The 22123-nt window shown below is 50.5% G+C and overlaps 1 protein-coding gene across 3 annotated transcripts in view; it reads right to left on the reverse strand.

The window, feature by feature from the left end:
* Positions 1–22123, reverse strand: part of IGF1R (insulin like growth factor 1 receptor) — a 310805-nt gene that overhangs the window by 39032 nt on the left and 249650 nt on the right. For all 3 annotated transcript variants that reach the window (XM_023254966.2, XM_045058873.1, XM_023254968.2), the window contains exons 6-13: positions 18332–18546; positions 16020–16146; positions 13765–14003; positions 11149–11316; positions 10788–10992; positions 5369–5652; positions 3753–3889; positions 3112–3271 (exon numbers count right to left, since the gene is read on the reverse strand). In XM_023254966.2, coding sequence (XP_023110734.1) covers positions 3112–3271; positions 3753–3889; positions 5369–5652; positions 10788–10992; positions 11149–11316; positions 13765–14003; positions 16020–16146; positions 18332–18546 — 1535 coding nt within the window. The remainder of the gene's footprint in view (positions 1–3111; positions 3272–3752; positions 3890–5368; positions 5653–10787; positions 10993–11148; positions 11317–13764; positions 14004–16019; positions 16147–18331; positions 18547–22123) is intronic.

Consider the following 22123-nt stretch of genomic DNA (forward strand, 5'->3'; position numbering starts at 1 on the left):
CCACTGGTCCTTTTCTATAGAAGAAGACTCTCAGAGGTGACCTGAACTCCCCAAGGGTCACACAGGCAGCTGGTAAGCCATGGTCCTGGGATTGGGAGGGTACAGGCTTCCTGTACCCACAGCTCAGAGCTGCCCCAAAAAGCAAGCACCTGAAGTGGTGGCAACAGGGGTTGGATTTCAGTGGCACACGAGAGGCTGAATCAATGTGACAGGGGGTGGGGGGTGGGGGGTGGGGGTTGCTGAATGAGAAGTGGGTGGCTGGGAGAAAGAAAAGGTAGGGAATGGCTGTAATGGTCCAGGCTTGGGTGGGGCATGGATTATGGTGCCACTCACTGACCTTGGGAACAGAGGCCAGAGAGATACTCTGAGGGTAGCAGCTGTGATTTTGGTTTTGTGCACGAGGAGTTCGAGTCTGAGGTACGCGAGCAGGGGAGGGGCAGACAGAGAGGGAGACACAGAACCCGAAGCAGGCTCCAGGCTCTGAGCTGTCAGTACAGAGCCTGACACAGGGCTCGAACTCACAACAGTGAGACCATGACCTGAGCCAAAGTTGGATGCTTAACTGACTGAGCCACCCAGGAGCCCCAAGCTATTGTACTTTTAAAATTAAAGACATTTTCGGGGCGTCTGGGTGGCTCAGTCGGGTGAGTGTCTGACTCTTGATTTCAGCTCATGATCCCGAGGTCATGGGATTGAGCCTGGTGTTGGGCTCTGTGCTGAGCATGGAGCCTGCTTGAGATTCTCTCTCTCTCTCTCTCTCTCTCTCTCTCTCTCTCTCTCTCTCTCTCTGCCCCCCCTCCCCCTGCTCATGCTCTCTCTAAAATAAAAAAAAAAATTAAAGACATTTTTTAATCAGATAGCTCTCAGAAATGGATTCAGTCTCCTGCATTTTCCAATTCTTGAAAATACTCTCAAGTTATCACTGCCTTTGGGAGCCAGAAGAGTTTTAGTTTTTCTTCCTGAGGACTATTTCTTATATTTGTATCACTGATACTACCGGTCAGGCTGTACCGTGTTCTTTCTGAGTCCCACATTTCAACGGGGACATGGACAAACGGGAACACAGCCAGAGAAGAACAAAATGATTAGACGGGTAGAAAATTGGTCTCTGAGACTGGGGCTACAAGAAAGGGCCAAAAGACCAGAGATTATTTAGTCTGGAGAAGAAAAGTCTGGAGAGTAATTTAATAGTTTTCAAGCACATGAAGGGCTCCTTAAAGGACAGCAGTTGCCAGAAAGCCTTGTAAAGCTTCTGTCTCCTCTGAGGATTAAACAGGAGGAAGAGACACTGCACTGGGACAGGAGAGTCTTGTCTGACATGAGGACAAACCTCCCAGCAGCAAAGCGGGCATGCAGATTTAATTTTCCTGCAGTAGATGTCAACTTCTAATGGAAAGAGTCCATCAGAGGGACTCCCGGTTTCCAGTGGGAACCTAGCACTCACGGGGTTAAAGATGGGGTAGCCATGGCACAGAGGGCCTCGCCTTCTCTGAAGGTAAGTCAGAGCTGCTATTTCAAAGGTCGCAGCCTGATGCTCGACCGACCCCTAAACCGAGGCTCTTGTTCCTAAGGGATGAGGAGAGGGGAGGGGAGAAGAGGAAGCTAGATGCTACTCTAGACGAAACTATGGTGAAGGTTCTAGCACTGGACTGGGTGGCACAGGCACACTGGTAAGAGCAGGGTAAGTGGACCCCATGGGGGGTTCAGACTACTTTAGTTGATGGAATAACCTGCCTCAGCTATCTGTTTACCCCTAAAACTTGAACTCAGGCACAGGGCCAGGCTCATAAAAATGCTACCTTGAGGTTTGCAGTTCTATTCACTCCATTCTTCTTCTGATATTTGTACTATTAGGATTTTCAAATACCTGTCTTTGGCTATTAGGCACTAACCAGGTGGACTGCTGGAATGGCTGAAGTCCAGAACTTAAACTCGGGGCGCCTGAGTGGCGTCCAACTTTGGCTCAGGTCATGATCTCATGGCTTATAAATTTAAGCCCCGCATGGGGCTCTGTGCTGACAGCTCAGAGCCCAGAACCTATTTTAGATCCTGTGTCTCCCTCTCTCTCTGCCTCTCTTCCACTCGCCCTCTGTCTCTGTCTCTCTGTCAAAAATAAATAAAACATTAAAAAATTAAAAAAAAATAAAAATAAAAACCTCAGACAGCAAATCAGGGCAGCACAGAGGTGGATATCAGGAGGGACCAGGGGGGTGGGGACCATCCGCTGGACCCAAAAGCAGCACCAGTAAGCAAGGTGGGTCTGTGCTTCCATGTGGGGCAGTAAGGAGCAGTGTTATGCCAAATTTGACCCCAGTATCTGAACATGAAATAATCTTAAAAAAAACTGGGTTCCTAATTAGAAAGATAAACTCAATATGGAAATGATAAGGAATATTTATGTCACCACAGAAAATACTGCATTTTCTTGGCAACTAACCATAGGGCCCTTGGTGTACCTACACATTTTACAAAACTCAGTTTTAAAATCTGAAATCCTTGTCTAGAACGGCCTTCTAAGAATTCTGTCTTGTCAACGGTTTGAGCATAAAATCACAACATGGCCCAGTCTGGGTGCCAGCCGACAAGCACTGGGCACATTCTACACGTGTTTGTGCTTTCAAAGTGCGTCTGTAGTTTACTGGCAGGCAGGGAAGGGGACAAGGCCTGTGATGCTACCACAAGGACTCCTCTCCTGGAACAGGCTGGACTGGAGGCCCCCAGATTTCTGTCACCCTTTAGGATTCGAAGCCCTGAATCTGAGCCCTAACTAGCAGCCCTAACTGGACAAGGGGCAGAATGGTCAACTCAGCACTTTGTAAAAATGCTTTGGACATTAAACACGTTGGAAGCAAAGGCCCCCTCAAAAGGCCTCCCTGGAAAGGGGCTCTGACCCTCTCCCTGCCCCACAAGCGAGGTAGGAACCCTTAACAGCGGCGGCAGCCCAGCTGGAGCTCCCAAACGAGATGCCGGCAGAAGCACGACCCTTCTGAGATGTGCCCAACTCGGCTCCAACATGGAATCAGAAAGTCAGAGGGCCCGACAGCCCAGGCTTCCCCGGTCCCGGCCCAGCCTGCTTTCGGGGTTCCCAGCTATTCCCTCCGCAAGCCTTACTTTTGGCGGGGACGTAGAAGAACACGGGATCCGTCCACGACCCATTCCCAGAGAGAGAGGTGGCCTGGATCCGGGCCGTATAGTTCCCCGGGTTGAGCCGGTTAAGCTTGGCGCCTCCATACTTCCGGTACTCCTGTCTGGATACACATTCCCGCTGATCCTGGGGGAAAAAAACATAAGTGCCAACTCCTCATGAGCACGTGAGAAATGGGTGCCTCTTGCTACCCAGTGTCTCACGTCCCATCCAACAGTGATCCCGATGAGCGAGCACAGGAAAGGAACCCAGTGTTGAATGGCCGTCTTCCAGTGACCATACACACACCCAAGTTCTAAACGAACTTTTCTTTCTTTTTTTGTAATCAAAAATAGCTGCAGAAAGATTAAGGGTTACTGAGACCAATCTATTCTGTGCCAGAAGATGGCTTTCTGCAAGGGGGATAGTTTCTTAAGGGCGAAAACAAGCCCACCTCCTCGCGTATTCCGAGTGCTCTGGGCAGAGTGCGGGGCAGCAGAAAGACCTAAATCCTCGCTGACTTGTCTCTGTGGGTTATGTCGTTAAGTCCTCGGCTAACCGGGAGGTGACCTGTGCCATCGACTGGAATGGAAGCATAGCCAGGTACGGACCACCGCCCCACGCTTACCTCGATTTGTGATCCATATTTTATTTCATACATTAGAATCAGTCCATTGGGATTCTCAGGTTCCGGCCACTTTAAAAAGATGGAGTTTTCAGGCCTTGACTCCCAGGTCACCGGCCCAGGAATGTCATCTGCTCCTTCTGCGCAACAAGTTAAACAAGCGAGAAAGTCAGATTCGGGTACCCCTCGGTGGGGGTGGGGTGGAGGCTGACCTAAGAATCCCCTCCCCCCAGGCTGTGCCTGCAGGGCTGAGGGCGGTGGCCACACAGGTTCCTCCGAAGCTGGGTGCTCACACATCGCTCCGGGTTTGGAACCCAAGCAATCTAATGACCTGTGGGGCTCAAGATGCCACAGTCCCTTCCCTCCCCTCAGACTCCCCGCCCCTGCAAAAAGCCTGCTATCTCTGGAGAAAGGAACCTATGCGATGCTGCGGAACAGAAGCAGCATCAAAAAGGCGCCTTGCAAGCAGAGGAGGCAGCAGCAAGCCTCCAGGCCGCGATGCGGACCCTTCCGAGTCTGCGTCTGCACACGGCAAACGCATCTTTTTTACGCGGGCATGAAGGATGGCCCGCAAGCCGGGCCTGTTGAGGAAGCCGCTGGGAAGCTCGTGCGGGGACCCAGCCCTCACAGCCACCATCAACTCCTCCTCCAGCCGCCAGGGAAGGCTGGGCGTTTGCTCTCTTGCTAAAGCAGTAAGCCGAGTGGTGAGCAAGAGTCACTGCAAGTTACAGCTGGCGAAGGCTCTGAGAAATGAGCTGGTCTGGGGCTCTCCTGGAAGGGTGGGGAAACTGAGGCCAGGGAGGCTGACAGCTGCTTCGAGACGTGCTGCATGTGAGCCCCAGGACTGAGCCCCCCTGCTAGACTCCAGTACTTCTGGGCTCCTTCTACCACCTGCTGTCCTGGCAGGAAAGAGAACTGGGCAGTTCACCTCTCCTTTTTTAAGAAACTTATTTATCTATTTTGAGAGAGAAATGCAGAAAGAGAAAATCCCAAGCAGGCTCTGTGCTGTCAGTGCAGAGCCAGACACGGGGCTCAATCCCACGAACTGTGAAATTAAGACCTGAGCCGAAATCAAGAGTCAGATGCGTAACTGACTGAGCCATCCAGGCGCTCCGTCCTTAAAGATGGATGGCAGTCTGAGTAACAGGCAGCTTCTAACTTCCAAGGGGAACGCAAAGACCAAATAGGAGGACTAAAGGCTACTGCAGCAGTTGACCTTGAGAAGCGACAGTCACTCTGAGTCAAGGCAGTTAACTGATTCCACCGGACCCCAGAACTCAGGAGGGACCACGCAAATTTCCCTGTGCACAGATGGGGAAAAGGGCCGCGGGAATGCACAAGGCACCAAGGGGGAGGAAGAGAGTTGACCCTGAAGGGAGCTTCCCTGTTCCTGAGTACTTTGTATAGACAGGCTGGGATGGAGGTGATGTCATTAGGAGCAGACTCCCTTCCCTGAGCTGCTGGTCTACCATGCTGCCTACGTGACCACCGTTCTTTAATGAGCAGGATGGAGACTAAGGGTCATTGCCCGGGGTGTTCGACTCTGTGTCCACAAAACACAGGCTTCTCCACTGGGCTGTGAGTGAGTCAGGAGCGGGGCGAGTCGGATCACACTGTACCTGCAGGCATGGTTCTTGCAAAGACAAAGTTGGAGGCGCTGCAGCCCAGCTTCTCAGCCTCGTGGTTACAGCTGTGGATGTCAATGCGGTACAAAGTGAAAGGCCGGAGGTTAGAGATCACAGTTCTCTCCTTGTTATCCACTCTGCTCTCAAAGAAAGGGTATTCTGTCTCGAGCTCTTCGGGGTCTGTGATATTATAGGTGTCTGCCACCGTGATGTTCCTGCTTCGGCTGGACATGGTGGTGTTGGTGACTTGTGTGACATCTCTCCGCTTCCTTTCAGGTCTGTCAGGAAGAGAGAAACTTGGCTCGTAAGTGCTTCTGCCTCTTTGGTCCTTTCTATGACTTGGGTTAGAGTACCGGAAAGAAAAGAAAAATCTTCACTTTGGATAAAAGGAACTATTCAGCCTCTTTGGATGAGAACCAACAAGTAATACGGGGATTTCCTCCGTTATTTATTTTGCTTTCTCTACTCTGCAAACCTCAGCATCGGCACACAAACTGCCCCCCTGGCTTCCAGAGTAGTGACTCAACTGTACCTAGAGGCAAACAAAGGTCTCAGCCACTCCTGGCTCTGCAGTATCCTGGCTGTTTCATCACAATGTCCATGCTCCCTGGTCCACAGACCTTATGGTTAAACATTAACGGTGACCGACTTGCTGGCCACACTAAGGTTTATTAGGGGGTGAGGTGGGAGGGGGCAGAGGGGGTTCAAAGGCCTGTGGTGGTGGCTTCGCCGGCCCCCTTTGACTGTGGAAATAAAGATACCAGGCAGAGAGCCCTTGCTTGGACCCCCTGACCCTTCCCTCTGGGGCTCCCGCTGAACCCCCTCTTCCTCTGAGACCCCATTGTCTCTATTTCTCACACTCCTGGAGGTCTTTCCAGCCTGGTTTTGCCTCCCACTCAGCAGTGACCTCCTATGGCCTCTCCAAGGCTCTGCTTTAACAGGGGCAGAGTCACTGCCGTGGACTTGACTAGGGCTTAGAACAACAGCTACACAAAGCAACAGGACAGCAAAAGACAAATCAAAAGAAAAGAATGTCTACACCCCAAAGGGCAGACGAACGGTCCAAGCAGCTGGCGTTGCAGGGTGGGGGGTGGAATGAAAAAAAATGGTTTTGGGCTCTCCCAAGAAACCTTAGTGTTTATTTTTGAGAAAGAGAGAGAGAGAGAGAGAGAGAGAGAGAGAGAGAGAGAGAGAGGGTCAGGCAGAGAGAGAGGGGGACACAGAATCTGAGGCAGGCTCCAGGCTCTGAGCTGTCAGCCAGAGCAAAACACGGGGCTCACGAGCCACAAGATTATGCCCTGAACTGAAGTGGGACGCTTAGCTGACTGAGCCACCCAGGCACCCCTCCCCCAAAAAGCCTTAAAAAGAAGCTCCTAGCATTTACAGGAACCAACAGCAACAGGACATGAGAGTAAACACCCAGACAAGAAACAGCCACCCTCAGGTCAGCCACCGGAAACGGTGGGGAAGGGGGTGCTGTCCGTTCCATACGGAGGCTGTCAGCAGGCATCACTTATCCTGTGCACGGGCAAAGGGCGGGGAGCAAACAGAACAAATCTCATCTGGAAGAAAACTAAGAGTCCAAGGCAAGGAGAAAGAACAGAAGACAGGAATGCTCACCAGTTCTCATGTAGGGGAGAAAGCGGAAGGCCCACAGGGAGACAGGGCACCTGGGAAGCCATGCATGCTCTTACTGCCACTCAGCAGGCTTCCTGTGGGTCCTTATTTGCCATGAAGTGAAAAACTTGGAAAGGAAAAGCAGGGCGCTTGGGGAAAGGGCCTCTGGCTCCCCAGTCCGCCCGGCCCAAACGCCATCACCACTCTTGTGCAGTGACCCACTAGGCCCCACCCAAACACGAACTGTTCAACCCAGATAGACTCCTTCCGCCAGGCAGAGAACCGCGGGGTCCGGCCGTGTATTCATGGCCCCACTGCATTTACTTTCATAATACTGGGGAAGGAAAGATTAGGAAACGAGGCAGATAATCTCCTGTCCTCACAACCTGCACACCAGACAACCTTCCTGGAACAGAAGGACACAAGAAACTACGTTAATTACTAGGGAGACCTTTTTTGAACCTACCAGAACTAACATCCTACATTCTCTTCAAAACCAATGCAACACATAAAACCAACACAACATCCAATTACATCTGTAAGAAAGAAGTTGCCTGGGCTTAATCCACTGCAAATAATCCTGTGCCCAAACCCCTCCTGCAGCCCATCCCCATTTACCTGGGATTACACCATCAAGTTCAGTCAAGCTGATTTCTAAACACCACACTTTTGGAGACTGCAGAGCTCTTACTAATGGCACCAAGTTAGGGACTGGGGGAAGGGAGGCCACATGGGACATTATCAGGAAGACAAGGTATGGCACAAGCAGAATGGCATGCCCATGATTCTTTGTAAACAGCCACATTTCCAAATGGTGTGAACGACAGCCTCACCGTCCGCTTTCCAAACCACTCCCACTCCATCACGTAACCTACTCCATCGGAAAATCTTTCACTCTTCAACACCTGCCAACATTTGCTACTGAAACCCAACTATGTGATTTAAAAAATGAAGGCAGGGGAGCCTGGGTGGCTCAGTTGGTTAAGCATCTGACTCTTGATCTCAGCTCAGGTTGTGATCTCGTGGTTCGTGGGTTCAAGCCTGGAGTCAGGCTCTGCGGTGATGGCACAGAGCCTGCTTGGGATTCTGTCTCTCCTTCTCTCTATCCTTCCCCTGGTCATGTTCCCTCTCTCTCTCAAAATAAATAAATAAAATTTAAAAAAAAATGAAGGCAGTGGTCAATAAAAGGCATTCACCACCAAATACTGACTCCAGAAAGCACTTTACAAACTCTATTGTCCATTCTACTTCAAACCTTCAAACCATATGGGACACACTGGACAATATGTAACATACTAAATCTAACTTGACTGGTTTTAGCGCTCCCCCCCCCCCAATAGATTGTTCTTAGAATGAATTAAAAGAAATAAAAATCATCTTTGGATAATTTAGTTCTAAAACAGAAAACCTTCCTTGATGATTCAGTCATTCTGCCACACAGACTATTCCTTCTACCCGAATTCTATTGCAAATTGTGTGGACATCAGATTTATGCCCTCGGTAGGAGGCATTAAAAAAAAAATAAAGTTCTTATAAATTGGGGCTGCTCACCAAAAGCAAATATGGATTTATATTCCTCCTATGAGAAGACAGACTAGCAGGTCAGACTTGTCCTAGGAGAGAGAATGTCAGGGAGCAGGCATTCATCAGGGGGAATCTGGCATGGGAGAAACTTAGTTTTGAATTCAACAACACAAGCATGATGCATTAGTCGTATCTGTGTCAACCACAACTCTGCTTTCACATTGCCCGATCTTGTGTTTCACATCTAATGAGGGGAAAAAAAAAAAAAAAAAAGTACTGCCTTGAAACTACAAACTGGAAGCTCGGGGCCCTTTAGCAAAACTTTCCCAAAGCCTGGACTCACAACCTGAGCTTCTGGCAAGTCAGTGGGACAGCAACGTAGCCGGCAGCTTTGCTGGAGAGCAAACAGAGAACTCCTGCCCAGCCTGTTTGGGACACTCTCAATTCACCCTCTTCTGTGTCCACAGGAAGGGACACTAGCTGAGCCTCTGCTGGCATGGGGGAGATGGCCCATGTTGAGAGGCAATGTCACCAAGGGCAGGAACCGTGGTGTGTGGCAAGAGGGGGCCAGCTCCCAAATAGACTGTTAATTAATTAGGCTGCTGGAGAAGTCGCTAAGCCTGAATTCGAGTTTCTCATCTTTGAGCTCCTCAAATGTTCTTATTCTTGGAACTACTCGTGACATACAGACAACGTGGATTAGCACTTGAACCGCAGCCCTATAATGTACCAGGCAAATCGGAGCATCTGCAGTGGGACGGGTCAAGAGGACCCACCGTGGGCTCTCACAACTCCCTAGAGAGCACAGGAGGGGCAGACAGCCACTAAGCGACGAAGGGCTTCATTCTGAAAAGGAAAGGATGCCTGCACTCTAAAAGGTCTTTATTTCATATTTTCATGATTTTTCAAAGTAAGATGGCTATCTTTGACGATTACACAAACATTAGGAAGGTCACTTGACAGAGAAAATCACTTTAAAAGCAACTTTATTGACACAACCTAAGTAAGCCTTTAAGGGCAAGGTAATTACAGAATAAACAGAAGCCACAGGCTTCTGGTGCCTCTCAGGGTCGGTGGCAGGAAGAACAGTGATCTGAGAACATGCTTGGCAGGGGGCTGGAGGCTGGGGCACTATGGGGACTGAGGAACCTGCAGCTCACAGGAGCAGCACTGGTCTGAATCCAGTTTCACTGTCCACATTTCAGGCAGGAGGCAAACTCCACTTTATAATCTTCTTAGAAATTTCTTTTAATGTTTATTTATTTTTGAGAAAGAGAGGAGAGAGTGAGGAGAGAGAGACAGAAAGAGACAGAGAGAGAGAGACAGAGAGGGACAGAATGAGTGGGGGAGGGGCAGAGAGTGAGGGAGAGGGTCCGAAGCAGGTTCTATGCTGTCAGCACAGAGCCCGACATGGGGCTTGAACTCACAAACCATGGGATCATGGCCTGAGCTGAAGTTGAACGCTCAACCGATTAAGCCACCCAGGTACCCCCACCCTATAAACTTTCAGGAGAAAGAGGGAGACGAGGACCACTACTCTGTTTCCGTCTCTTTCACAGACATCACAGGACTACCCTGCTGGACTCCCCTCCACTTTTTTTATACTATTTTTTAGTGTGGTAAAATAAAATTGTTAAAAAAAAACCCAAATTTTTCATTTTTTAATGTTTATTTATTTTTGAAAGAGAGAGAGAGACACAGCCAGTGGGGGGAGCAGGGAGGGGAGGCAGAGGATCCCTAGCAGGCTCCACGTTGATAGCAGAGAGCCCGATGCAGGGGCTCGAACTCATGAACGACCTGAGCTGAAGTCAGATGCTTAACCGACTAAGCCACCCAGGCGCCCTCGTGAAGTTGGACCCCTTTCAAAGCTCACTCTGGTTTTCTGCCTCTTGAGTCACTCCTCCTTAGCCAGGCTCGAGAGGCAGCAGGGAGAAGTGGGATGGGGCAGAGGGGCTCTCCCCTACGCCTTGCAGAGTGCCCTTCCCTGTCCCCACAGCCAAGGGAGCCCATCTGCCCTCTGCGGGAGGCTGTGTGGCTGAGGCAGCGGCATCATCACGCGAATGGCCCCCGACAGCATGAGCCCTCGGTCCCCTCCCCTTCCCTCCAGGCCGACCCGGCTTCCCCAGGCCCTCCACTCAACCAAATGGACACCTTGCTTTGTTGTTTACCCCTTGACGGCTCTGGGGTTCTGCAAACCACCCTGCTGGAGAGAAAGCAACAGAACCCGCCTGGGGAGCGCCAGCCTGGGGACGTTTTCAAAGGACGCCGGTACCTGGGCACAAAGATGGAGTTGTGCAGGAAGTTCTCGAAGACTTTGCGGTACTCAGCCTCCTCCTTCTCCGCCTGCTTCTCGGCCTCGGTTTTGGGGCAGGCACAGCAAGGCCCCTTCTCTCCGCCACACACTTCGGTCTTGGGGTTCTCGGTCACCTCCTCGACGTCAATGGTGCCATCGGCATACTTCCTGATGGGGATTTTGTCTGCTCAGGAGAGAGAAGGCCAACAGGAGCGGAAATGAAAGCCAAGTCACAGACGTTGGTGGCTGTCAGCGCCTTTAATGGAGAATGGAGCCGGCTTCACGGGGTCGCTCAGACGACGGGGGCTGGGCTGCGGGTCCCCCCACCCTCCGCCCTCACCTTTGGAGCAGTAGTTGTGGCGGTAAAGGTAGCTGTCCTGGGGCTGCCGCTGCCACCTCACGATGTAGTAACTCAGGTTGCCGTTGGGCAGGGACGGCGGGTTCCACTTCACGATGAGCTGAGAAGAGGAGTTTGATGCCGAAAGAACATCCAGGGGAATGGAAGGAACTGGAAAGAGGGACAAAGGCCGTCAGGTACTCGCCGCAAACCAACCAGAAGCCGTGGGGGTGGCCCAGAGAAGGAGAGGGCGCGGACGCGTGACATGAAAACGGAACCCTGTTTTGAAATCGTATGAATTTAAACGCCATCGCTTCTCTGTATGGTCTCTATCCTCAGGTCACCTCTGTGGAAACAAACAGGGCCGAGCTGCAAATGGAGACAGGGTTGTGGGGGCCACCCCAGGGTTACAGTGGGTGACTTCGAATCTAATTGGAGCGCCGGGTCTTTCTCATGGGTTACAACTGCCATTCTCCAAAGTGTTGGACTCCGGCAGTTTTGGTAAGAGGTGAAACGGGACTGACTTACGTTTCATCTGAGATTCTGGAGCTCTGATAAACATGGCAAGATGCCAAAATGAGAGAGGAAGTAGGAAAGGGCTGGAGTGTGTGTGCGACGCGTGGAGATAGAGGGCCCGCACGTCTCTCAATTCTATAACCGCATTCAGTGGAATGACTGACACAGGAGTAGGAGAAGCAGTCTGCAAACTCAAATACACACAGAGCCCGGACTGCAAACATTGGACTGTTATCAGCCAAAGAACATTGATTTATAGGCAAAGCATAATAATCTGGTAAAGCTTTATTTACTATCGTCTCCCAAACCCAAACCCAAACCCAAACCCAAACCCAAACCCAAACTCAGAGGTGTCTTGTGCATGAAGGGCAAACACATCCTAGGACCACTGAAATCTTACTTTCCTTGGGTTCACAGGAAAACACTGATTTTCATGGGTTTTCCCAAGTGCAAGAGAACTCTCCACTGTATGTCACTTAAACAACATGGTCACCCAAGCCGCTTTAAAATTTCAAAGGGGCAAAGACCTTACGGCTACTTCAAAGCCTGTAACATGATACACAAGGTTCTGAACACCTGTCTGGAATGATGCTTTGGGGAAAAGTTGTGACTAGTGCCAGCCTTTTCAGGAGAAACATAACCACTGAATGCTCAGCCATTTTCAGGTTTCCAAAATCAAGTATTTCAAGAAAAAACAGCTTACCCCAGATGTTTCAATGATAAGTGTCACAAAAAAGCAGAGGCAAAGGACCAGGTTTCCCCTCTGTCCCTACCATTTGTAAGGACAGGGGCCAAAATGTAGGGAAGTGGCTCAATTTGTATGGTGCTTAGTTTTCCATCTATGGGGAAAGGGAATAGGCTTCTTAAGTATTTGTCATAATGAGGAAAGATTCTTATTTTTCCCGAGCTGTCCACGATAAAGGACTTCCAAACCTTAAGAAGAATAACTTGTTTTGTTGCCTTTGAATCTCTGCCGTACTGCCCCACACCCAGGATCAGAAGCCTGTGCCAGATTTATTTCTCTAAACACTTCAGGGTCTGTGACATGATTGCGACCCCTTACGGGATCCTAGAGATGGAGCAGGGGAAGGGAGGAGAAAGCAGGCAATGCATGAGCCAAAGGTCTTCCCCATCAATGCTTTCCCTCACCCTGTCTGCCATTTCAGCATATTTTGTGCTACCTTATGGGTGTTTTAAAAAACAGCTCCCATCCAAGAATATGTATCATTGTCTTTAGAAATGATGTGCATTTTCCTACTTCAAAGCCGGTTTTTACATGCTTGGCTAACATGCACAAACGTTTCCTTTCATTACTTCCAGATCCTGGAGTTGAGAAATGAGGTGGTTAAGGAAATGAAGACAAAGAAAGGAGGAACATTTTCACCAGTGAATACTTGGAATCTTCACAACATACTCTGTCTGACGTTTTCCAAATTTTGTCTACCTCCTTGGAACCCTTGTCCCTACAGAATGAAGACAAAAAACCAACGAGCCATGTGAAAGTCCCGGAACACCAAATCATCATGGAGGTTCAACTATGAAAATAAACAAGAGGGGGTGCCTGGGTGGTTCAGTCAGTTGAGTGTCTGAGTCCTGACTTCAGCTCGGGTCACGATCTTGTGGTTTGTGGGATCGAGCCCTGCATTGGGCTCTGCACTCACAGCGTGGAGCCTGCTTGGGATTCTCTCTCTCTCTCTCTCTCTCTGCCTCTCTGCTCTTCCCCTGCTCTCTCTCAAAATAAACTTAAAAAAAAAAAAAGGGAAAATAAACAAGAAGGGTAAGCTATAGGGGGTTGGATCCTGGCTGGGTCTTCCAAAAAAACGACGCCAGCACCCTGGAGGACCTGGGCTCACCGGCACAGGGCAGGTGAGTGATGGAAGGCACTACTGAATCCGAAAAATGGACCAGAGGAGCCTAGGGTTTTGGGACCGGGAAAAGAAAGGATACAGCATTATCTATTGATAAGAAAGGCACATAAAAGACAGACTGGTCCAAGGTAGAGAAAAACTATAGGCACGTTCGTTGCTGGTCTGCTGACCGGTTCCTGTGATGAACAAGCACAGTGAGCTCGTGAAAAATGTGGGATGGATGGTGCATGGATACCTGAAGCATTGGTGCGAATGTACAAGATTTCACTCTTGGCCCCGCGGATGTGGTCATTCTCCACCATGGTGAGGGTCACTGCCTTGACGTAAACAGCATACTGCGTCCAAGGCTTTAGTCCGTGCAGTAAAATGCCAGGCTCGACGTCCTTGTTGGGAGGGAGGTCCACGTCTACCATGTTCCAGCTGTTGGAGCCACAGGCATCCTGGCCATCATACTCCGTGACGTTTTTAAAAGGTCTGAAAGACAACGGGTGAAGCTCAGAGAAAGGTTTCGGTCCCTGCCATCGAGGCGCTCAGAAGCCTTGCCCAGGGGCCGAGTATGTCACCCTTTCTGTAACAGGAATTCTAAATAAAATAATCAATCAATCAATCGGATTTTTATAGAAGAAGAAAATGAAGCAACTGGTCCCAGGTTTCACCTTGGTTACAAACGCCCTATAGAACCGCAGCCTCTGCCTCAGGAAGGGTAAGTTCTAATTGTTACTGGGATTGCAGACACTGCTCCTTAAGAATATATGCAAATGTTGGGGCGCCTGGGGGGCTCAGTCGGTTAAGTGTCCGACTTCGGCTCGGGCCAGGATCTCACGGTTTGTGGGTTCAAGCCCCGTGTCGGGCTCTGCTGACAGCTCAGAGCCTAGAGCCTGCTTTGGATTCTGTGTCTCCCTCTCTCTTTCTGCCCTTCCCCCACTCATGCTCTGTCTCTCAAAAATAAATAAACATTGAAAAAAAAAAAAAAAGAATACAGGGGCACCTGGGTGGTTCAGTTGGTTAAGCATCCAACTTCGGCTCAGGTCATAATCTGACGTCCATGAGTTCGAGCCCTGAATCAGGCTCTGTGCTGATAGCTCAGAGCCTGGAGCTTGTTTCAGATTCGGTGCCTCCCTCTTTCCTTACCCCTCCCCTGCTCACACCCCTCTCTCTCTCTGTCTCTCAAAAATAAAAATGTTAGGGGCACCTGGGTGGTTCAGTCGGTTAAGCGTCCGACTTCGGCTCAGGTCATGATCTCACAGTTCGTGAGTTCAAGCCCCGCGTCCGGCTCTGTGCTGACAGCTCAGAGCCTGGAGCCTGCTTCAGCTTCTGTGCCTCCCTCTCTCTCTGCCCCTCCCCTGCTCATGCTCTGTCTTTCTCTGTCTCAAAAATAAATAAACATTAAAAAAAAAATTAAAAAAAAATTAAAATGTTAAAAAATTAAAAAAAAGAATATATGCAAATGCTATTTTTCTCTCTTCCAATTGTGGCACTTTTCACCATTAAAAAAACACAAGTGTAATCATTTAATGCAAACATCAGCTACTGATGAAAAATAACTTTTGGAGAAAAAGGACTTTTGCTACAGAAAAACCGCATCTAAAATAGAGCTTCGGAAATCAAATTTGTTCACAAACAGTTGGGACGGCTTAAGTACCTTACTCACATACCCCTCCGTGTGGTCACAATGGAAGGCCATGAATGACTCCCATGTGTAAATATGCTGAATGCGTAATAATCCCGAGACCTGCTTTCTCCACTGCTATGACCCTCCCCAGGACTCTGGCTCCGGCAGGGGAAAGGGGGCCAGATACTGCCATTGGTGGCTCTGGTTCCAGCCCCGGGGAAGCCAATCACTGGGGAAAGAGACCTACGGCATCACAGTGGGAGCCAGGTAAGGAGGGTGACTAAGCAGGCTGGGGAAGCACTTGGACAAGAGGCAAAGGAAGGAAGAGGGAGACCCAACAAGAGCTTCCATCTGGAGGAGGACGTCGTGGCTGCTGCGGCAGGTGTCCCCTGAAGGCACAAAGCCCCCACAGATGCTGGGAGAAATCATGAGAGGTTCAAAACATAGAGGTCAGTCTCTCTCCCTTTTCCATCCCTAGTTCGGAGGGCTCATGACCTAGAGCAGAGGACGGTGCCTTGGGAAGGGCCCGTGGGTAGAGGGACAGGAATAAGAGGACAGATCGGTCTGGGGGTCCCCTCCAGGGAAGCTGAGCATCCTGCACGGTGCAGGTGCTCCTGGGGTATGGCTTGGCGGGCACATCCTCTACCCCAGTTAATGGATGTCTGGACTAGCCTAATCCTCTAAAAAACAAACTTTGTTCTTTGGAGTTATTTTATTCCAACCCCTCTAACTACCCACTGGAGAACGAAAGGCCCCAAGCTGATACTGTAGTGTTGTGGCTGTCACCGCGGTGATGGATGTCACGTGACAGCCAGGGAGGGTGGGGAGGGTGGAGCACGGGCTTCCCCACCCACAGCCCTGCCCACGCAGAAACTCACGCCTCCTTGTAGTAGACGGTGAAGCTGATGAGGTCCCTGTAGTCAGGGGGCCGGTACCGGTGCCAGGTTATGATGATACGGTTCTTCCACGTGGTCGTAGAGGTGAAGTGCAGGACGTCACTTTCACCTGGGGCGAAAGGTACATCTGTGAGCGACAGGGACGGACGTCCTTTCCCTCTGAGTGTCTGACAAGCCACCTGCCCCGCACTGTTTCCCTCTTCTCCAAGGCTGGCTGTGCATGCTAATAAGCCCCTTTCTGGACTTCTCAGTGGCTCTCTTATTTCTACTAAGCACCCAGACGTGTTCCCACACGGAGCTGTGACCAGCTCGGTCCTTTGTTTTAGCACACTTGGCTGCGTTGGCCCTGCCCTGTGAGTCCGAGCCCGACAGGGAAGGGCTGCTTGACACAGCCAGGCACCTGCCCTTTCTGTTGAGCCCTAAGACGCGGCTGCCAAGGGGCCGGGGAAGGTGAGCCCTGTAAGCTGGCTGAATCTTCTGCGATAGGAGGGCACCTGCTCTGTAGTGTTAGGGGTCTCCGCCTGCTCCTGCTCAATCAGCAGAGACGGGCTAACAGACCAGGTGTGCCACAGTGGGGCACTTTCAGTCTAAACGTGGTATCGGCTTGGAAGGACACGGAAGCTTCCCGGAGGCTCCAGCTGGGGCTGACATACCACCGGGAATGAAGTAAGCACTGACAAGAACAGTGTCACCTGGCAAAGCCCCCTGTGCTCCGTGGGACGCTGCTGGGGAGGTATGGCAGGGACCCAACTCTGAGCCCCTGTCTTGTTCCTCTGGCCAGATTCAAAGGACCACGAGGACCGGGGAAGAGCTGCTGACCGCCTCTCCTCAGGGAGACTTGGAGCCCTCCTACAGACTGTCCTTTTCTGCCTCTATTTGCCTGAATCCTGACGTACTCAGTAGGTGAAGCGCAGGCTGAAGGCAGTTAATACTAAAAAGTCGGGGAGCAAAATGTGCTGATGTGAGATTAGAAAAACACTGTAGTTTCCGCTTGAGGGTTATTTAAAGAGAAAACATGATTTTGTTTTCAATGGGAAAGAAACGGCTACCGTAGTCACAGTCTGATAGGGCAGACCGGCTGAGTTGGAGGAGAACAGGGAGTCCGGCAGGGGCTGTGTGGGCATGTCAAGGACAAGGCGCTGGTTGCAAACACGCCATCCAGCCTTGCATCAGGCTTCTTCCCTCCAAAAACCCTTCCTGGGCAGTTTGAGTATCTACCGGGTAAATCCAGATGCCAGCAAAACTCATCAAATGCTAATAGTTTCTCGAACCTGCGTGTGCCGTGTGTGCACGTGCGTGTGCACATCTTTGATCCTATAAATCACTCTTTTTTTTCCTAACACCCTTCCCTTATTAAAGGCCGAGGACAGAGAGACAATTTACTTTTAGAACTCTATCCACCTGAACAGAACCGCATTTTCAAAAGCCGCTTTACATACAGGGTTAGCTGAGAGATGTACTGCTACAGCTCAGATACGGGACCTTAAAGGTAAAAGTCATGTAACCATTGCAAGGTTATAATTACACTCTTCTAAATTTAAGAAAGCAGTGTCAATTCAGGGAGTCTACAGACTCTCTCCACCTTTCTCGTGTTGGGGTGTGAGTGAGGAGGAGGCCAAGTGAGAGACAGAGACCCCAGGGCCATGCGCTGGGCTTAGGGCTTAGCCCCCTCTGCCCTCAGGCTTCCCCTATGCTGTGGGCAGTGGAGCTGAGCTCGCTCCCTGGAGGGAACTAGCTCCTCTGTGACAAATAATCTGACCGTATGCCTATGCATTAAAAGACATTTAAATTGGGGCACCTGGGTGGCTTAGTCGGTTGAGCGTCCAACTCTTGATTTCGGGTCAGGTCATGATAGCAGGGTCGTGGGATGGAAAGCCCCACGTTGGGCTGTGCACTGAACGTGGAGTCTGCTTAGGATTCTCCCTCTCTCTACCTCTCTCTAATATATATAATATATATATATATATATATATTATATATAATATACACATATAATATACATACATTATATATGTATAAAATACATGGACATTTAACTCTGCATTCTGTAAGCACTTCTGGAAAAATCTGTGTAGGAACCTATTTATAAATGTGTAGTGCATTCATCTAGATGCTAAGGGAGAAGCACGAACGTGAACGTGTCATGCATCTGCCCTGCTACCGACTCTGAACATACACACGTGTGAGCAAAGTGCTAGTTAAGGAGGCCTCGTGTCCCCCCACCCCCAAGTGAAGCGAGGAGGGGACCACAAACGGAGCCGCTGTTCTAGACCGGAGGAGGAGGGGCCACTCACAGGAGGCTCGCTCTCCGTTGTTCCTCGTATTGATGTCCCCTTTGCTCTGGCGCCCCTTAGTCCCGGTCACCTCCTCCATGCGGTAAATTTCGGAGACGCACAACTTGGGGTTGAAAGCAAAGTACATCTTCCCAGCTTTGATGGTCAGGTTGCGGTGGCCCCAGTCCCAGAGCTGCTGCAAGTTCTGGTTGTCAAGGACATAGAAAGAGTAGTTCCTGGAAGCACAGAAACCACCGTGAGCTCTCCGGCCCTTGCCCAGTGTCCCACCCACTGGCCGCGCCACACGGGCCCTCCTCCACACGTGGCTCCGGAACACGCTGCCTTTGCCAGTGAGAGGTTTAGTCATTAATAGTGGGGAAGCGTGGACAGTTCCTGTTCACAACAGCAACCATCTGATTGCAGGACAGCGTACTGGAATCGGGAAGACACGAATTAATTTTAGGACCTCTATTACCAACAAAATGATGCCTCGCGTACCAGAGGGTGTTGCTGGAATCATTCCACAGAAATGCCTTTGGGTATTTCTCTCAGAGCAGAGTATGTATAATGCACTTGAAGTCAGTCCACGGGAGAACAGACACGCTCGGCTACTCAACCGGAACAGCTTACATATTTGCTGTAGAAAGTCTGCCATTATCCTTGGGGGTAAATCCCACCCGTGCCATCAGTGGTGTTTGATGGGGCAGGAGGCAGAATGGAGACAGGGAGCCAGACTCAGTGGTGGACCAGCCCTGGGCCTGCTCCCTCCTCCAGATTCATCCCATCTTGAAAAGCCTCACCACCCGCCTTGGAGAAGGTGGGGAAAGAGAAACCACCCCCGCTAAGGGCAGTCCCTCTGGACCACATCATCCAGGCAACAGTGACTCAGTATCCAACACAAGGCTAGTGTGCACAAGGCTTGTTTTCCAAGTGCTGGGCTCCACTCCCAGAGTTTCTCATTAGTAGGTCTATGTGGGCCAAGAATCTGCATTGCTAACCTGCACCCTGCACCTCAGTGGTGCTGACACCTTCGGGTGCCAGGATCGCACCGGCAGAAGCACTGGTCTAACAGGTGCTGGGCACTGACAAGGGGCTGGAGGTCCAGAGCTGACCAAGTGAGTTATGGGCGGACACAGAAGCAGTGGCTCCACCTGTCGACTGAAGGGAAGATGGGAGGACGGTGGAATCAGCAACAGTTCTGGCTACCCAGAGAGAAATCCATGCTCCGGGAGGTGGGAGAGCAGACAGCTACAGCTTAGGGGTCTGGAGAAAGATCCACGCAATAACGCCCCTTTCTCCGGGTCCCTGGGGAAACCAGGCAGGCAGGACCTTGCTGCCCATCCAAGTCCTCTGGGCTGAAAGGTCAGCTCCACATGGACCTCGAACCTGTCTTCTCCCCCTCCTGGTCTCCAGCCTCAGGCTCTATCCGGGGCTCACTCGAGCACTTTATACGAAACGGAATTGGTACAGCATTTTGAGCTATTTCTAAGATCCACTTAAGGATCCAGTACACAAACTGCTGGGAAGAAAGGATCCAGCCCCCTTTCCAGGGCCAAGAGAGCCAGACAGAAGTGTAAAGCCCTCTTCTGCCCTAGAGGCTGTGTCCATGGGCCCCTTTCTGCACCTGGTGAGGTTCTTCATGTATACTCAGACCAGGACCTCCACCCGCCTCGTCAATCCCCAGCCTGAGTCTCATTCATTAAGAAAACAAAACTTATGGTTAAAATGCTGCCAAGCAGACTTGTGATGCATTCATGGGAATTCACAAGGGAGTTCGGAGACAGGGGTTCAGGACTACAAATGCCATGGATGAGCCACGTAGCCATGGGCAGTTCACTTAGAACTTTCTGTAGCCATCAGTCTGGTTCACTCATAGGACTAGGAGGGTATGAACACACAGGACAACAAGGGGTATGAACATCTGAGCTCCCTGTTGGTTTTAGGAGTCCAAGACCCTAATGTCCGGGAGAAGTCACAACGCTGAGCTGGAATCTGCCCCACCAGCCTGAGCCCAGCCCCCCGACAAGCACTGGGCACTGTCCGTCCACACGCGTGCAGGGGTGGTGGTGGTGGGAGTCCTGCCCACACAGGGTCCAGTGGGCCAAGTAAGTCCAAAGGCAGCACCTCTCAAACCAAGCCAGGCTCCTCACTAACCCACCCTGAGGTCCCCTGACACATTCATGGCCACCAAACCAGGTGGCCAAAACTTGCGAGGCAGTAATACTTTCCTTTCGGGAAGAGCTCACTTCCTAACACGTATATCCACTGAAAAAGGAACATGAGATGTTGTCCAAATGAATCGAGACTCAGGATACGCAACGCAAGGCCATGTGTACAGGTGGGGAGCGCTGGAACGTGGCAAGGTGAGATGGGCCATCCCTTGGGCCGGTGGCCACCCTCCCCCACCCCGCACTGCCAGGCTGCAGAAAGCAGGGTGATGCATGCACACAACTGACGGAGGGGTTTGCAGGTGGAAACAGATGCCTTCTATTCTCCCATTCTTGCCCACGGTTACTTCCTGCTCTGAAGGACACTCTGCAGTGCCGACACCAAACCCCAAAGGGTCTGGCTGCTCCCAGGTTCCTGTCTTGGTCCCAGGGGACAAGATCTGGTTGGTGCAGAAACCTCTAGGCCGGGAGTGCAGGCCAATTAACCAGGTCAAGCTCCTGTCTCAACTCAGGGTGAGGCTTCCTTTTAGTAAACGGATTTCACTGGCAGGGAACAGAACCACACGGAAAATACCTTCTGAACAAAACATGCTTCTCCCCATGGAGGAAGCATGAATTATAAATCAGGAACTTGACAAATGAGTGGCAGGCACACTGAAATTCTGTGTATGTGATTAATCACTTTGAAAAGCAAGATTATCTTTTTACAGTAAACACAAACATTTTTTACAACACTGAGAAGGCCTGGGGCCAGGATACCAATATCAATAAAACCCAGGCGTCATGGAGCCTGTGTGAGCGACAGAAGAGGCAAAAATAAAACCCTCGTCAAAATAATAACCAAGCCATCAGGAGCTGCCTGTCAATAGTGTTCTTGTTTCTCCAACCCCAGGTTGGGGCCTGGCTCCGCCCCAAACTTCCCTCCCATGATTAGGTGACAATTAAGAGACGGTACAAGGCAGAGAGACTTGCCTGCACATTTACACACACAGGCACACACACACTCACAGATTTTCATTGTTTCCTAAAGGAAATGGCTATATACGTCAATTAATGTGATTTCCTAATCGTTTCTAAGCTTACTGCCTTTACATTCATTGAATATATATAAACAAAAAATTAAGTTGTTTATTTTTCTGTAGCTCACACAGATGCCCGGGTTTTATAGGTATTGATATCCTGACTCCCAGCCCTCCTTGTGTGGCAAAAGACGTTTGTTTCTGTACTTGGGTGGGCCCCATCAGACAAAATGTAGACCAATTCAGGTGGGTTGCAAGCAATCCATCATTTCCTTGAGGATACCTGTATATTATCTGTATTGATTTATATTCTTTTGTAATGTTTATTTTTGAGAGAGAGAGAGAGAGAGAGAGAGAGAGAGAGAGAGAGAACGAGCAGGGGAGGGGCAGAGAGAGAGGGAGGCACGGAATCTGAAGCAGGCTCCAGGCTCCAACCTGTCAGCACAGAGCCCAACGTGGGGCTCGAACCCACGGACTGTGAGATCATGACCTGAGCCGAAGTCGGACACTCAACTGACTGAGCCACCCAGGCGCCCCTAACTGTATTGATATATTCTAAATACCTAGTATATACTAGACACTCAGGTGTTTTATTCATGGCTCCAGTCTTGGGGCTGTCTTCCTTG

This window comes from Felis catus, chromosome B3, assembly GCF_018350175.1.
Source record: "Felis catus isolate Fca126 chromosome B3, F.catus_Fca126_mat1.0, whole genome shotgun sequence".
Taxonomy (NCBI): domain Eukaryota; kingdom Metazoa; phylum Chordata; class Mammalia; order Carnivora; family Felidae; genus Felis; species Felis catus.